At 44.6% G+C, this 15,367-nt stretch overlaps 6 protein-coding genes across 6 annotated transcripts; 3 read left to right on the top strand and 3 right to left on the bottom strand.

Annotated features, from left to right (window-relative positions):
• Nucleotides 1-118: 118 nt before the first annotated feature.
• M421DRAFT_75653 (cytochrome P450 4F3 omega-hydroxylase) lies at nucleotides 119-1,699 on the bottom strand (the record flags this gene model as incomplete). Its single annotated transcript, XM_033597151.1, has 3 exons — nucleotides 119-448; nucleotides 519-1,613; nucleotides 1,661-1,699. 3 exons carry the CDS (start codon nucleotides 1,697-1,699, stop codon nucleotides 119-121), a joined length of 1,464 nt encoding a protein of 487 aa, XP_033443651.1.
• Nucleotides 1,700-2,133: 434 nt separating this feature from the next.
• Nucleotides 2,134-3,243, bottom strand: M421DRAFT_75624 (retinol dehydrogenase 12; the record flags this gene model as incomplete). The annotated part of the gene is made up of 3 exons (XM_033597148.1): nucleotides 2,134-2,236; nucleotides 2,299-2,589; nucleotides 2,648-3,243. 3 exons carry the CDS (start codon nucleotides 3,241-3,243, stop codon nucleotides 2,134-2,136), a joined length of 990 nt encoding a protein of 329 aa, XP_033443650.1.
• A 289-nt stretch (nucleotides 3,244-3,532) lies between these two features.
• M421DRAFT_75539 (catechol O-methyltransferase) lies at nucleotides 3,533-4,478 on the top strand (the record flags this gene model as incomplete). The annotated part of the gene is made up of 3 exons (XM_033597138.1): nucleotides 3,533-3,676; nucleotides 3,725-4,402; nucleotides 4,449-4,478. The coding sequence occupies 3 exons, from the start codon at nucleotides 3,533-3,535 to the stop codon at nucleotides 4,476-4,478; spliced, it is 852 nt and encodes a 283-aa protein (XP_033443649.1).
• Nucleotides 4,479-4,778: 300 nt separating this feature from the next.
• M421DRAFT_104492 (amidohydrolase family protein) lies at nucleotides 4,779-5,777 on the bottom strand (the record flags this gene model as incomplete). Its single annotated transcript, XM_033587028.1, has 2 exons — nucleotides 4,779-5,674; nucleotides 5,726-5,777. The coding sequence occupies 2 exons, from the start codon at nucleotides 5,775-5,777 to the stop codon at nucleotides 4,779-4,781; spliced, it is 948 nt and encodes a 315-aa protein (XP_033443648.1).
• A 250-nt stretch (nucleotides 5,778-6,027) lies between these two features.
• On the top strand, nucleotides 6,028-7,710 carry M421DRAFT_75615 (FAD binding domain-containing protein; the record flags this gene model as incomplete). The annotated part of the gene is made up of 5 exons (XM_033597146.1): nucleotides 6,028-6,258; nucleotides 6,317-6,533; nucleotides 6,589-6,977; nucleotides 7,028-7,401; nucleotides 7,461-7,710. The coding sequence occupies 5 exons, from the start codon at nucleotides 6,028-6,030 to the stop codon at nucleotides 7,708-7,710; spliced, it is 1,461 nt and encodes a 486-aa protein (XP_033443647.1).
• A 1,150-nt stretch (nucleotides 7,711-8,860) lies between these two features.
• M421DRAFT_425917 (uncharacterized protein) lies at nucleotides 8,861-10,029 on the top strand (the record flags this gene model as incomplete). The annotated part of the gene is made up of 2 exons (XM_033594237.1): nucleotides 8,861-9,037; nucleotides 9,341-10,029. Coding segments are annotated over 2 exons (381 nt in total), but the record flags the coding sequence as incomplete, so codon positions are not given.
• Nucleotides 10,030-15,367: the final 5,338 nt, after the last annotated feature.

Genomic DNA, 15,367 nt, shown 5'->3' with positions numbered 1-15,367 from the left:
ACGCTATGACTATAGGGAAAGACTAGGTTTTATCACTCCTGATGTCCATAGCCGCCGCAAGGATACTTGGCATTCGAACGATTCACGGCCCCTCGAAGCCTCATCGGTATCGATGCAATCATTTCCCTCTTACTTTCATGCGCAGATTCAAATCTGGTTTCTCGCGCATAATAAAAACCTTCTGCTTCTCAAGCGCAAACTTGTCATCAGCCAGTTGCCAGTCGAATTGCCAAATCAGACGCGCCAGAATCAGCTTCATCTCCGCCATGGCGAGATTTTTCCCAACGCAGTTGCGCGGCCCAGTACTAAAAGGCTGGAACACTTCCTTTCTGTCGTTCGAATATTCAGACGGTGCATTGGCGAGCCAGCGCTCCGGTGCGAATCTCTCAGGGTGTGAGAAGTTGCTGGGGAGATGGTACGCGGGTTGTTGGGAGACGTTGACGATGGTCTAGAGTTCAGTGGTCAGTAGGAGTGTAAAGTTGAGGCACTGAGAAGTACAGATTGAAAGATATACTCACGCCTTCTGCCACGGCGTATCCCGCAATGATTGCGCCGCCCTTGGGAACAATGCGCTGCAGACCTGCAGGAACAGGTGGGTAGATGCGCATTCCCTCACTGATGGTAGCCTGCAGCACTTTCAGGCCGCCCACACTAATCATGTTGATGTCCTCTTGCTTGGTGAATCCGCCTGTGATCTCTTCATGTAGCTTCTGCATCGCCTCCGGGTTCTTTGCCAACAAGTACATGATTCCGCACAGCGCTGTCGCAACTGTCTCGCTTCCACCAGTGATGAAGAGACTAGCGTTTGATTCCATCTCCTCAATACTCATGCCCGTCTCGTCATTGTTTCGCAAGATATATGTCCAGAAGTCAGATCGATGCGGCTGCTCACCGGCAGCCAGGCGTTTGTGGACTTTCTTAGCGCTGAGCTTGATGTGCTGCATGCGACTCTTGATATCTTTCTTGGGTAAGAGGGCAATGATGAACGGCGTGAAAGGCTTGAACAGCCTTGCCGCTCCGAACAACGAAAGAGCCTTGATAAAAGGAAACAACAGTCCCACCCATGGATCATATGCGCCGTTCGATAGACACCCAAATGGCTCGCCAAACGCCAGATCACCGACGATATCAAAAGCTGCATATTCCAGCCAATTCTTCACGTTAATCTCGGCAATAGACTGCAACGCAAGTGCGCTTGTAAGCTGATCGATGTAACGCATTACAAGGCCCTCCTGAGCCCGCAGTGCTTTGTCGCTAAACGCGTGGTTGACCGTTCTACGTTGCCGTGAGTGGTCTGCATTGTTGGCTGATAAGAGGTGGTCGACCGTCTTGTGACTGCGCGTCATCCCCCATTTTGGAAAGTTACGATTGGGTCCGTGGCCATAGATGTCTGTCCACGCTTCGGGTGCAATAAATGACACCATATCTGGAGAGATGCGTACAGCCTCGCCATATTTGGCATGCAGTGAAGTGAGGTCACCCGGCAGGTGTCCGCTGAGTATGGATTGCGCATGGGGAATGTGTGATATCGCGCGGCTGGCAGGTCCCGGAAATGATTTCAAAGGGTGAAACACTAGGCGATAGATGGCACGGAGTATCAAAAACGATACAAGCTGAATGGTGTCAGTCGGATTTTTAGCAGAATGCGTGTATCGCTTACAACACCGGCGGCGAGCAACCATCGGGGGAGATATAACATCTCAGCAGCACTTGATATGGCCATATTGTTTACCCGAAACGATCTGTTGAGGATTGTAGCAAACGTGTATTCTATAAGCCGCTTTTATGTAAAGATAATGGAGTTTTTATGGTTTCAGCGATCGTCTACTTCGGCATCGGTCAATTTTAAGAAATTAAGCTCGGCTGTATATGTATTCACATGATCCCTTGCTGATATTTGTACTGTCGCATCAAGGGAGATCGTTGTATGTGGAGACTGTAGATTGGTAGCTTACAAGGCCGTCGACAACAGGAAATTCCACTACCAAATGATCACGCCCTTCTGTCTGAACCGTGAAAGTAACGTTATGAAGTATGCCGAGCTTGAGCCCCAAGCCTAAGACTATTGACAGATGTGAAAGTGCGTTCAAAGGATGTCAAAGTTCCCCGAAGCAAATGACCTGCCAAGACCCGCTAAATAATTCCTGGGCAGATTCCCCGTAAGCGCGCAGAGAGCTCGTCCAAGAACTTGCTCTTTGCCTCTTCCATCTCAGGTGTCTTTGTGTTACCCGTCAAACTGTAGTAAGCACGTTAGTCAGCCTTCTCCCAACTTGTTGTTATCTACTGTGGCAAACATACTCTTTGCAGACTTTGCAGTCCATAAGAAATGCACCGTGACATTCATCGCCGAGCTCCGGCTTTACTCCATGGACCAGAGTGCGGCTACCAACCTCAGTCGAGCGTGCGATTATCCCTATGGCAAAGCGTCTGAGGATGCTGACAATCCAGCTCTCTTCGTCGCGCACAATGCTGCTTTGACATAAGCCAGGCGTCAAGCAGGTAATGAGTACGTCCGATTGGTCGGAAAAAGGGTATCGTTGTGCCATGTCGCGCACTGCCCACATGAGTAGTAGTTTGGAGACGCCGTAGCTGCGATTAATCGTTAGCAAATACGCAACGCGATATTTTGTATTTCGGTCAAGCTTACCGGCTGCTCATGTCAGCCGTCTCCTCGGAGTTGAGAGCCGCGAGGAGACTTTTTGGAGTTGACTTCTCTTTCAGCGGTGCGATGAATTGTAGATCGCTGCCCACGAAAGCCAATCTTCCGGGACTTCCAGTCTTGGCTGCTGACTGTTGGAGTTTAGAGATGACAAGGTAGCCTAGAAGTACTGGACTGATAACGTTCACAGCTATTTGACTCTCGCATCCTTCGACTAAGGTAAACTTGGTGGTCATGATGCCCGCATTCTGTACCACGGCATCCAAGCGGTCTAGTGTATTAATGCGTTCACCAAACTGCTTTACAGATGAGAAATTGCCAAGATCTAATTCCCAGACGTCGACACTGCTCGGAGGGAGTGACAGCGCCGAAGAGATCCCTTCTGCAGCCTGTTTGCCTTTTGTAACATTGCGGACTGCGAGGATTAGCCTGGACGCTCCTAGGCGCAGTATGTGCTTTGCAGCTTCGTATCCGAGACCAGACGTGGCACCAGTCACGACGACCGTTTGACCGGAGAAGCTGGAGGAGGGAACCGGTGGCTGCACGAAGAACTGAGAGTGAAGAATTGTGGTCACGAAGCCCATGATAGCGCTACTGGTTTTTCAAAGATAGTAGCTAACGGTAAAGTGATTTGGGGGCTTTCAAAGTGTATAAGGTAGCGATCGTTCCAACCACATTTGTTGGGGTTGCGCAGGATGCAGCCACCGAATCAAATGTCCCCGAAACGGACCGACACGCCCGACTTGTTCATTCACATGTACAGATGCAACATATGGTGTATATATGATGCACCAATGCATTAAGTGTGCAACGGACTATCCCTACCTATCATACCCATACTTTCATACACTAGCAATCCTACATTCAAGTGAGATGGCGGCTGTCCACCCCCCAAATACTATCACGCCTGTGGGAGGTACTTCGACATACTTCGACACTGATGCGATCGTTGATGGTTCAGCGCCCAAAGTCGCGAATAGTGCTGGTTTCTTCAACGTCACCGTTGCAGCCAACCACGTACGGCTTGTATAATCTTTCTGTGAACACGGCTGATGTTAGCTGCAGAAAGAAGGCGCTGAAGAGCTTGCGCTTTTGAAATACGTATACACCCGTTCAGACCTAGAAAAAATACGTGGGGACCCAGATGCAGTTTGCAACGCCATCGATGACTTTGCTGCCACGATTCCACGAGGGCTGATGACCATCGGGGCAGAGAAGCGCACATTCATAACACACATGCTGGCTACTGCTGAGCCTGCGCCGACCACGTTTCTAGAATTTGGTTCCTATGTTGGCTACTCCGCCATCTGCCTTGCCAGCGCCATGGTGGCACGAGCTGTCCCGGGACAGCGCGTTCGCTACGTGTCATTTGAGAAGAACCCCATCATCGCGGCTGTCGCAGCCAGTCTCGCAGATCTAGCAGGTCTGCGCGACGTTATCACTATCCATGTTGGTCCAGCTGCGGAGTCCTTGACACGTCTTGTTGAGAAGGGTACAGTGACGAGAGGCACTGTTGATTTCATGCTGTTGGACCACTGGAAGGACTTCTACATTTCCGATCTGCAATTATGCGAGAAATCTTCTCTAATTAGGTCTGGCTCAGTCGTTTTGGCCGATAACATCATCTTTCCTGGTGCTCCAGAGTATCTCGCATATGTGCAGGCCGGTGTGGCAGAAGCATCCCCCGACGGCTTTAATTATGCGACCAAGACGGCTGATTTCATTCTTCCGTTCGGCGGCCTTGTGAGCAACCTTTGTGCTCTGTTTAGACATATACTAAGAACGATAGGACCAACTGGCCATTTCTACGGTGTCTTAAGCTCTCATCTTTTGAAAAGAGAGAACTGCAAAGAGGGAATAGGACTTTTGCAATACTTCAGCAGCTTAATGCTAGAGGCATTGATCAATCAGACAATTCGTTGCCTTCATGCCATACCACATGTACTCCAAACACGACAGACAATACGGACCTTACTTTACTCCATAGTCGAACTTAATAGCGTAGTAATGATAGACCCATGAAGGCAAACATGGATATATGCCACACGACAGATATCAGTTCAGTGCACTGGTTCTCGAATTACTGCATTACGTTGAAGGTAAGATATAGATATTTTGGCTATCTGTTGAGGCGCGGAAATAGTTTGCTTGCAGCACCAGACTCAATAGACTGTCGCTCGTTGTCTTCTATAGGCGCGGCGTTGATATTTGCAATCTGCGGCACGATGGTACCTTCCCGAGCGAACGGAAAGTCGCTTCCGTACAAAATGTGATCTGCATCTGCAAAGTCACGCAAAAGCTTGACGGGACTCTCGTACCCGGTCAACGCAAGGTCATAGTAGAACGACTTGGCTTCTCTTATGAACTCGTCGGCCGATTTGTCTTTCAAGCCAAGATCGGCTGTTTGGTGTGCAATTCTCGTCGCCATATACGGAAGTGTGCCGCCACCGTGAGAGAGGATGATCTTACAATTTGTAAAGTCATGAATGATGTTCGAAGTGATGAGACTAACTGCAGTTCTTGTTGTCTCATGAGGGAAATCGATTATGGGTCGGGGAATGGTGAGGTCGGATGGAGCTCCCCAGGTTTTCGCAAAGGTTGGATGTATGAAAACTACTGCATTACGACGGTGCAGTTCTTTCCAAAGGGGCTGGAAGTCTTCATGGCCCAGGTACTTGTCCTCATAGCTCGATAAAAGTGCAATTCCATCTGCCTTGAGCACGTCGAGTGAGTAGCGCACTTCCTCCAGGCAAGCGTCGATCTGGTTGAGTGGCGGAAGGGATGCAAAGAAACCAAATCGAAGCGGATGACGGGTCACAATCTCCGCCGCATAGTCATTGACCCATCGGCACAGCTTTGAAGCTTCATCGGCCGATTTGACAAATGCGAGACCTGGAGCACTAAGGGATAGTATTGAGACATCAATGTTGTTGCGATCCATGAATTGTAGGTCCAATTCAACGCTCCATGATGGGAGCTTTAGTCCTTTAGGGATTCCAAGAACTTCTTTCCACTCTAAAAAGAACATCAGCTTTTTAAATCATACGTTTCGAAGACGACGCTCACTTTGCACGTATTCCGTCGGAAGTATATGATGATGAACATCGATTCTCCCCATGGTGAGCTTTGTTGCGATGTGACGGTTTCCCTTTCGATCTTTTGAGAGCTTTTAGTCCATTCTGAATGGTCAATCGGTGTTTAACAAAGACCTCGGCTGAGTTGTGTGTCAACACCGAACCGGGCTCTCGTACTATCTGCCCGACTCAAGCTAACGGTGAGATGGAACGGCTATTGCCACGGACCACACTATGCGCATTATATGGTGTATTTCCCCGGACAGGTTCGTCAGCCACTCATTGTTTGCAAACATGATAGCCCATCTAGTTTTTGGTCTGCTCCATATCGTCGGTTTGACTTCGGCAGTGACTCAAGCGGATATCCAAAGTTACCTAAAAGATCATCTGTCCTCCAATTCGGAAGTCCTCCTTCCCAGCGATCCATCCTACGAGACAGAGCTTACAGAAAGATGGAACGCGTATAAGGCTCCAACTTACGTTGTAGGTGTGAAACCTGCTACAGTAGAAGACGTTTCAATCATCGTAAGTCCTGCGAAAAATCTTCTTTTGCCATTTGTAACATTCTGACGCCAGCGCACAGATCCGTTATGCCTCAACGAACAGCATCCCATTCATGGGTACAGGTGGCGGTCATGGTTACACTGTAACCACCAGTGCCCTGGAGAATGGAATCAACATAGACCTCAGTGCCTTTGATGGCGTCTCTATAAATACTGCAGCAAGCACGATGACGATAGGCGGTGCAGTCACCTTTAAAGATGTCTTGGACCCTGTTCATGCGGCTGGAAAAGAAATCCGTAGGTTGTTCTTACAAACAAACTCCAACCGGACGCTTACTCTTACTTCTATCAGAGACCGGATCTTGTTCATGTGTGGGAATGGTTGGCGCGACCCTGGGCGGCGGTATTGGCGTCTATCAAGGTCTTCACGGCTTGATCATAGATGCGCTTGAGTCAGTTACTATCGTGACTGGGAAGGGCGACATTGTCAATGCATCGCTCGTTGAAAATAGCGATTTATTCTGGGGCATTAGGGGCGCCGGACAGAACTTTGGTATCGTAACCTCTGCCACCTACAACTTACACGATCAGACCAACGGCGGTAATGCCTTGAACGGCGATTTCCTCTTCCCGCTCGGCGAGAATTCGACCATTTTCAATATTCTCAAATCATTCGCTGGGAATCAGCCAGATGCTTTGTCTCTCACCAGCGCCATACAATACTCGAGTAGCTTCGGAACGGTTAGTTGGAGCACACCAACATGGGTATGCGCTGCTAAATTCATACACAGGTTGTCATAATGGTCAATGCCGTATACGTAGGCACGGAGGAGGACGGAAGAAAGCTCCTCCAGCCATTGCTCTCAACCAAGCATCTCGAGTCCAACGTGACCATGATTCCGTACAACCGCCTCATCCTGGAAAATCGCTTTGGAGCGGACCCTCTCGGCTGTATTGCAGGCCTGAATCAAGCGGCTTACGGCCTGAATCTATACCATTACGATGTGGCAACCTATCAGGCGACTCTTGCTGCATACGTCGATTTTTATGCCGCGACCGGGCTAACAACATCGTACATGGTTACGGAGATGTTCCCAACCAAGGTCACCCTCGAGACACCCGACGACATGACAGCGTATCCTTACCGTGGCACAATGGCATATCTGTGAGTCCTGAGCACTATCACCTTCCATCGATGTGAACTGGCAACTGATACAATTGCAGGTTCTTCAGCTTTAGTGGCTTCACAACTAACGCTCAAATCTCTGCTATTGCTGCTTTTGCCGAAGACAGACGTGCAGCATTTGCGAAGCTCAACAGTGCGAAGGGACTGCAAGTCTACGTTAACTATGCACATGGTGACGAGGGCCGTAATGCTTGGTATACTGCAGAGAAACTCCCAAGTCTCGAGTATCTCAAGGGACAGTGGGATCCGCAAAATTTGTTTAACTTTACAAACGGTCTTACTTACTAAGAAGATGGCAGATTCTAGATCGAAGAACTCAGCTTGTATACCTTATAAATTTTTACTACCTATGGATCTATAACCTTTAGTTATTTCTACAATAGTACTGCAGAGATTTATTCTTATAGATGCCCTAGTGTTAGATATCAGTTTACTGAGGAAAGGTTGGCAAGGCCGGATCTATATAAAGACATAACTCAGAGCTCTTAGCTCTTAGCCAAGTTTGGCAAGAAAGGCAGGGGTTCACTAACTAAGCTTAGTGATCAGCAACGCGCTAGATTAAGTGTTGCGGTATCAAGGGCAAATGTATATAACGAGTGTATTGTGTTCTGTGTGTTGTCGTGTTGCTTGTATCTTTGCTCTCCAAGGCTCGCTGCGGGGTTTGTTTTGATGACGTCTTTGTGACGCAGCCAAGGTAAGAGGTGCTCAACAACATGAGGAAGTAACACCAGACCACCGCCAACAACAAGTGATCCGCTTCTCCTCTCAACCGTTACAAGATAGTTAGCAGCGTCCTGTTAGTTTACTATGCTAAGCGCTGCTTTAATATTAGCAATTTCTTAGCCTTCTAGTTAATTGTCTAGGATTTCTAGGGTAGAGGTGTGCAAGTGCTTTACTACTAGTGTTCTTAATTAGCTCTTACTTTGTGTGCAAAGTAGCCCTTAAAAGGTAATATCTTTCTTACACTTAAACTTAATAAGTTTAGAAATAATCTTATTTAGTTTCTACTACTTAGGAGCTCTATCTTAATTAATATAGTAGTAATCCTGTATAGAGTAGTGTTGTCTATATATAGGGCATTTTGCTCCCCTAGTAGAAGCAGGCTCTTAATCTAAAGGCTGCTTAAGCGTAGTAGTTTTCCTACCTACTAGATATTAATATTAAGGTCTGCCCTAGTTAGATAGCACGCTTAAAGTCTGTTAGGCGTCCCCTTTATAGCTCTAGGAGGCTGCACCCCCTTTAGCAAGAAATACAGCATTATTAGTTATAAAGGCCTTATGCTACCCTAATCTAAGGAGATAATTTATTATTATATAACGTACTCTATCACCGAGCTGGTCATATCACCAAACTAGTCAAAATCTGCTAAGACTAACACAACTCCACACTTCACAGTATGTCTTAACAACATTACGACCTATTGCTTCAACACAAAGGGAGACTGCAGCTTGCTCTCCAGGCCTACAATACCGGACAGTTTCAGAGCTATCGGGCTGCTGCTGCTGCATTCAACGTTAACCAACGCAGGCTCTCTGAACGCGCTAGCAATACTCCATTTCAACTCAACGTACGCGCAAACTGCCAGAAGCTTACTACAACTAAAGAGCAGATAATTGTCTAATATATCCTTAACCTTTATTTACAAGGATTTGCGCCTTAGCTGTGTAAGGTGGCAGATATAGCTAATAAACTGTTAGGTGTGCGTAGTAGGGAGCCTGTTAGTAAACTCTAGGCTATAAGATTTATAACGCGTTTAGATTAGCTTAAGATAGTGTTTAACTAAGCAAAGGATAGACAGAGAATACTGTAGGAAGATCCTAAGGTAATTAACGCGTAGTTTATGCTAGTAGAGGGTACTAAGGCTAAGTATAGCATCTACAACAATAACGTGCACAACTTTAATAAGACTAGGTTCTAGATAGGCATAATAGGGTTAATAAAGGTTGTCACAGGCGCTAAGAGACGCGCTCGACCTGAGCTTGTTCAGCCAGGCGATCAGGAGTGGGTTACAGTTATACAGAGCATCTGCGCTGCTGGATATGCGACCCTGCCTTTCATCATCTACAAAGGACGCATCCACATCTCTGCCTGGTACGAGGAGACAGATATACCACACAATTAGAAGCTCTCTGTCTCTGAGAATGGCTGGACAAACAACGCGCTTAGCCTTGAGTGGTTGAAGCATTTTAACGCGCAAACAAGAGCGCGTTAGGTAGGGGGATACAGGCTACTTATCTTGGACGGCCATAAGAGCCACCTTAACTAGGATTTTAAGGACTATTGCCTGGATAACAAGATCCTTACTCTCTGTATGCTAGCTCACTCGTCACACATCCTCTAGCTGCTTGACGTGGTCTGTTTCTTGCTGTTAAAGCGCAAGTACTCCTAACGCGTCTAGGACTTAGCACGCTAACGCGTCTTCTACATTAATAATAAAGGCTTCCTACTAGCCTTTAGAGACGCGTTTCTTAACGTGTTTACAAAGGCTAACTGTTAGAAGGCCTTTAAGGCATTAGGGCTAGTCCCTACTAACGCGCAGGTAGTGTTAGATTGCCTTAAGGTGCAACACTATACCCCACTAGCACCCCCTCTACTAGAGACACTGTGGCAGTTAAGGACTCTAAGCAATACACACAAGTTTAGGTCTTAGTTAAAGCTTATACATAACTCCTTTACTTAGTTACTAGTTACAGCCTAGGCTAGCTTCTCTTAGCTTATTAAAGGTGGTGAATTAATGCTGTACTAAAACGCGCTGCAAGCTGCTCGCATTACTGAGCTTAAAGAGCAATTAGCAGTCATGACTAGGAGAAAGTCGCGCAAGCGAAAGCAAATTCAGCATAGCAGCACACTTGAGTATAGCCCAGCAGCATCATGGGTAGCTGCTGAGGTTTCTGTAGCAGCTTAGCTATTAAAGAAGACTTATAGTGCAGGTACTTAAGAAAGGACCTAGTTAGCCTAACAGCGCTGTAGAAACTGTAGAGGCACAGGGCACAACGCTTAAACATGTTAGAAAGATATAGAAGAAGATTCTAAATCTAATAAAAGCACGCAGTACACTAGATCACTGTTTAATAGTAAGTAATTCAAGTTACTGCAATATAAGTTAGGCGCGCCAAGAGATTTTGACTAGTTTAGTGATATAACTAGCTTGGTGATAGAGTACGTTACTCTTAGTAGTATTTTATTATCTCCTTTTAACTTATACTAGATTTAAAGTGTCTACTATCTTAAAAGCTTGTAGCCTAGATAGGCGCAAACCTATTTATAGCTGTCAGGAAGTCCTTTCAAGTTGTTATTACATTTAATTGCAATAATTTAGCGACTTTGTACGTCTCTACTTCTGTAGCTGCCTAGTTATACTTAGCTAGCTAGGTATCCTATTGTAATGTGCTTCTTATTAGCTTAAGTGCTTAGAGGTATCTATCTTAGGCTTAACGTACCTCACGGGCGAGTGGCCGGCCCGGGCGAGTGACCGGATTTTGCCAAGACCACACCAAACTTCAACTTCTCTTGCATATTACAGCAAGTTACTGCAAGTTACTGTAACTTACAGTATACAGCACTAATCTATAGTATCTTGCGCATCTTTTATGCACGTTCGCGCGTTGTGCCCTGCCTTACTACACCTGCTACAGCGTTGTAAAGACTAAGTGCCTAGTTTAACACGCCTCTTCTTTGCTTGCCTTCTTCCTATTATTACAGGCTTTAAACTCCTTTAGGGTAGTTAAGCGCACTCCTTTACTAACAGTAAGAGTCCCCTCCCTCTAGATCCGCTTCCTCTTGTGTGATTTACAGCGTGTGGCGGCCTTATTAGCAGCTTAAAGCTCTGCGACCTAGTTGCGCACTAAAACTAGTAAATGCGCCATCATCTCTGCGCCCTTAGTAAGCTAATTAAGAGCATTAACTATTAAAGTTAGAGAGCTATTGCTATGTTATTAAATCCTCTCTTTAATAAGCTTTAATTACAACCTAAATTCTAGGGTGTTCTATAGGGTTTAAGAGTGCCACGTACTCTTATCTATAGTAGGTAGTGGTGGAGTACACAGGCGCACTTTAAGCTTTAATATTACAGCCTCTAGATTAAAGGGGACCAAGCTAGCACCTCTAAATCCTCCCTAGATATTGCTCCTAGTAATAGAGGCATTAAAAACTCCTTTAAAGCATAGTAAAAACTTAAGTTTTGTAATGCAAGTAATTTTGTTTCGCATTAGCTGCTTAGCTTGGCAACTATAGGCCTTCTTTATTAGGGCAAAACAACCCACGTTAAGCGGCTGCAACAGGTGCAATAAGTGTAGAGGCATACACAAGGTAACAATCTTATATTCTTTATAGTACTAGTAGAACTTAACTAAATTGTGGCTCTTATAGCTGTCTAGAATAAGCAGCTAATAGCTACTAACAGTGCGCTCCTTTATGTGCTTATTAAAGTGCTTTAGCTACTTAATACTAAGCTTGTTATTAGTCTAGCTATTCTTAGAGATAGTAATAACCTAGTTATAAGGTAAAGACAGCTCCTTATACTAGGTAGAGAGGTAGTGCTTGCCTTAGAAGATAACAAAGGGTAGGATACTCTATCCTAACACGTTAATACCCTAGATAATGCTAGTCTACTCTTAGTTGCCCTGCTGTACTGTCTTTAGTCTTCCACAACGCTCTAAGCCTGTAACAACAGCTCCTGTTAATATAATACCTATTATAAACCTAGACTTGTTAAAATTATAGGTGTCTTTATCTAGGATACTATACTTAGCTTTAGTATTCTCTACTAGGCAGAACTAGCCCTAGATTACCTCAGGATCCTCGCAGAGGGCTCTCTTGTAGTTGTACTTTTGATTGAACTTGACTGTGAGCTCTAGGCGACGCTTAACGAACGTGCTAGCCTAGTTCTTGCTAACAGGAGGCTGGTGGCGCTTAGTAAGTAGAGAGTTGGCCATATCCTCCACATTAGTAAGCTGGGGTGGGTATCCTCACTCGTCCAGCTTCAGAACATGCTGCACAATCACCTCCTCTTTAGTGCTTGTTAGCTTTATTAAGTTAACCTTACAATTGCGTCTTAAGAGCGTTCTAGCACGTTGTTGTCTTAGCGTTCTTTCTTACACCTTATAGATTGTTACAGCGCGTAGAATAGTAAGAGTTGCGTCTTGTTTAAGAGCCTAGATTGCAAGCTGTATATCTAGTTCCTTTAAGACGCTTAAAGCCTTTTTGCGTTGAGACATCACGGGTTGTATGAAGTTTGGTGTGGTCTTGGCAAAATCCGGACACTCGCCCGGGCCGGCCATTCGCCCGTGAGGTACGTTATTCTTATTTAATTTATTTATTAACGTGTTTCACAAGCGAGCGCCGCACTCTCGCTGCCAGAACGCCGGCGCAACAACAGCACGTAATGTCTTAACCACAACAAGCCCCTACACTCTATACTAAAGCTGATGTACAGCTTGCTATATCTAATATCTTAAGAAACTAAATTTAGAGTATCTAACACGCTAAGAAAGTCTATAAAGTGCCTAAATAAATAATCTAACACTAACACAACAGAACACGCTCTTAACGCGACTGTGAGCTAAATGCGAAGCGCCTTACAAAGCTAGAAGAGGAGGCAGTTATACTACGTATACTTAAGGAGTCTGCGCGTGGCCTACTTTCCTTAAAGGCAGACGTACAAGACATGGCAGATAAACTGCTAAGAGAGCGCGGCGCAAAGCCTGTTAGCAAGAACTAGGTTAACAACTTGGTAAAGCGTACACCAGAGCACTAGAAGCGGTGGACCCGCCCATACGATCGCCAGCGGGCTGCCTGCAAGGACCCAGCAGTTATCCAGCCCTAATTCACGAGCAGTTAACTCTAATTTAAAAGTAGATTTAAATCTATTAAGGGTCTCTAGCAAGTTTGTTAGATAAGCAGGTTAAACAGTTAGCAAAGGGCGCTTAGTAGATAGCTTATAATATAGTATTAATGCAGGAGAAAATAGGCTACCTTTAAGACGCTGTAGAAGTGTCTATAAAGCATAAGACCTATAAGCAATAATATATATATATATAAAGGAGACCCTTATAGTTAGTAAAGTAGCTAACTTAATTACTAAAAAGGAGGGTAGGGGTTATAGTAAGGGTAAGATAACTATAAAGAGGGTGCGTGTTAGACAATAATATAGGTGTTGCAGTAAGATTAGACACAATTCCTACACTTGCAAGGTAGAAATAGAGGATATAGATAATAGTAAAGCTTCTAAATAATACTATCTAGGCCTGTAAATAATTATTTATTTGTGTTGTGTTGTGATATAGCGCTGCGCAGGCGTTCTGTTGTTGAGAGTGCGGCGCTCAGTTTGGTGCGGCGCTCGCTTGTGAAACACGTTAATAGTATGTTAATGTTTGTGGCTAGCGCGTAGTTAGTAATAGTTAGAGCCCTTAGCAAGAGTAGCTTTAATAGTAGTGGTGTAGTTGTCTTTAGGTTAATCTTGTCCTAGATGTTGCGCAACAGGCATCTCGCCTGTAGCTGCGTGAGCTAGCTAGTCTAGTTAGCTTAGTCCCTAAGGACTGTTGTTAGGTCACAGTACATTAGTTGCGCTATTTTAGTTGCAGTAGTAAGACTCTTAATTGTTAGATTCTTGTACTGTGAGCCAGAGTATATGCTTAACAAGATCTTAGGTAACGTAGATTATCACCAAGCCGGCCATATCACCAAACCAGCCACTTTCTCTTAGCACGACCACCTTTTACCCTAACACAACATGCCTTAATAACAACAACTTCAGAATACTACTAGAGAAGGTAGAGTTATCCTTGCTATCTAGGCCTTCTATGCTAGCTAATTTCGCAGTATCTACAGCGCTGCTAGAGCGTTAAACGTACCTTATTAGCAGGTCTCTAATTACCTTCACAATATTACGTTTTAACTAGACGTACGCACTAATTGCTAGAAACTTACTTTACTAGAGGAGCAGACAATTGTCTAGTATATACTTAACCTTAATTCGCAAGGATTTGCGCCCTAGCTATGTAAGGTAGCAGATATAGCTAATAAGATACTAAGTGTGCGTAGTGAAGAGCCTGTTAGCAAACTATAGGCTAGTAGGCTTATAACGCGTTTAGACAAGCTTAAAATAGCCTTTAATTAAGCTAAGGATAGACAGAGGATACTATAGGAAGATCCTAAGATAATTAGCACATAGTTTAAGCTAGCAGAGGATACTTAAGTTAAGTATAGCATTTATAATAATAATATGCACAGCTTTAATAAAACTAGGTTCTAGATATGTGTTGCTTTGTCTTTAAAGGTTGTTACAGGCTTACAGAGACATGCTCAGCTAGAGCTTGTTCAGCTAGGTGATTGCGAGTAGGTTACTGTTATCCAGAGCATCTGCGCTGCTAGGTATGCAACCCCACCTTCTATTATCTACAAAGGACGCGTCTACATCTCTGCCTAGTATAAGGAGACAGATATACCCTATAATTAGAAGCTCTTAGTCTCTAAGAATAGTTAGAGAAATAATATACTTAGCCTTAAGTAGTTAAAGCACTTTAACACGCATATAAAGACATGTTACACCAGGAAAAGTTTTTCTGTTGTCGAAATCAGGAAATTGTGGCATTATACTGTGGGCAATAGTAGGACTTATAGGCCTACAATAGTTATTTAATGTGTATTTAATGTCTAGCTAATTTTAAGCTAATAGCTCTAACAGTCCTAACAGCTGTAATAGCTACAATAACTCCTAATCCTGCTATAATAGTAGCTCTGCTTAATAAACTATACTTTTATTATATTAATATACTATTAAGTCTCCTCTTTAAAAGAAGCTATTAAATAGTATTATAGGCCTATTAATAGAATAGTTATTAAGCGTAGAAGGTTTTAAGCTTAATATTCCTTACTAAGACACTAAGTTAAGATTCTTTGCTAGGGCTCTAGTAGCCTAAATATTAGAAAATACAAGAATATTATT

The sequence above is a fragment of the Didymella exigua genome, assembly GCF_010094145.1.
Source record: "Didymella exigua CBS 183.55 unplaced genomic scaffold M421scaffold_51, whole genome shotgun sequence".
Classification (NCBI taxonomy): Eukaryota; Fungi; Ascomycota; class Dothideomycetes; order Pleosporales; family Didymellaceae; genus Didymella; species Didymella exigua.
Note: the sequence above shows the minus strand (reverse complement) of the source record. Positions and strands in the feature narration are given on the sequence as shown.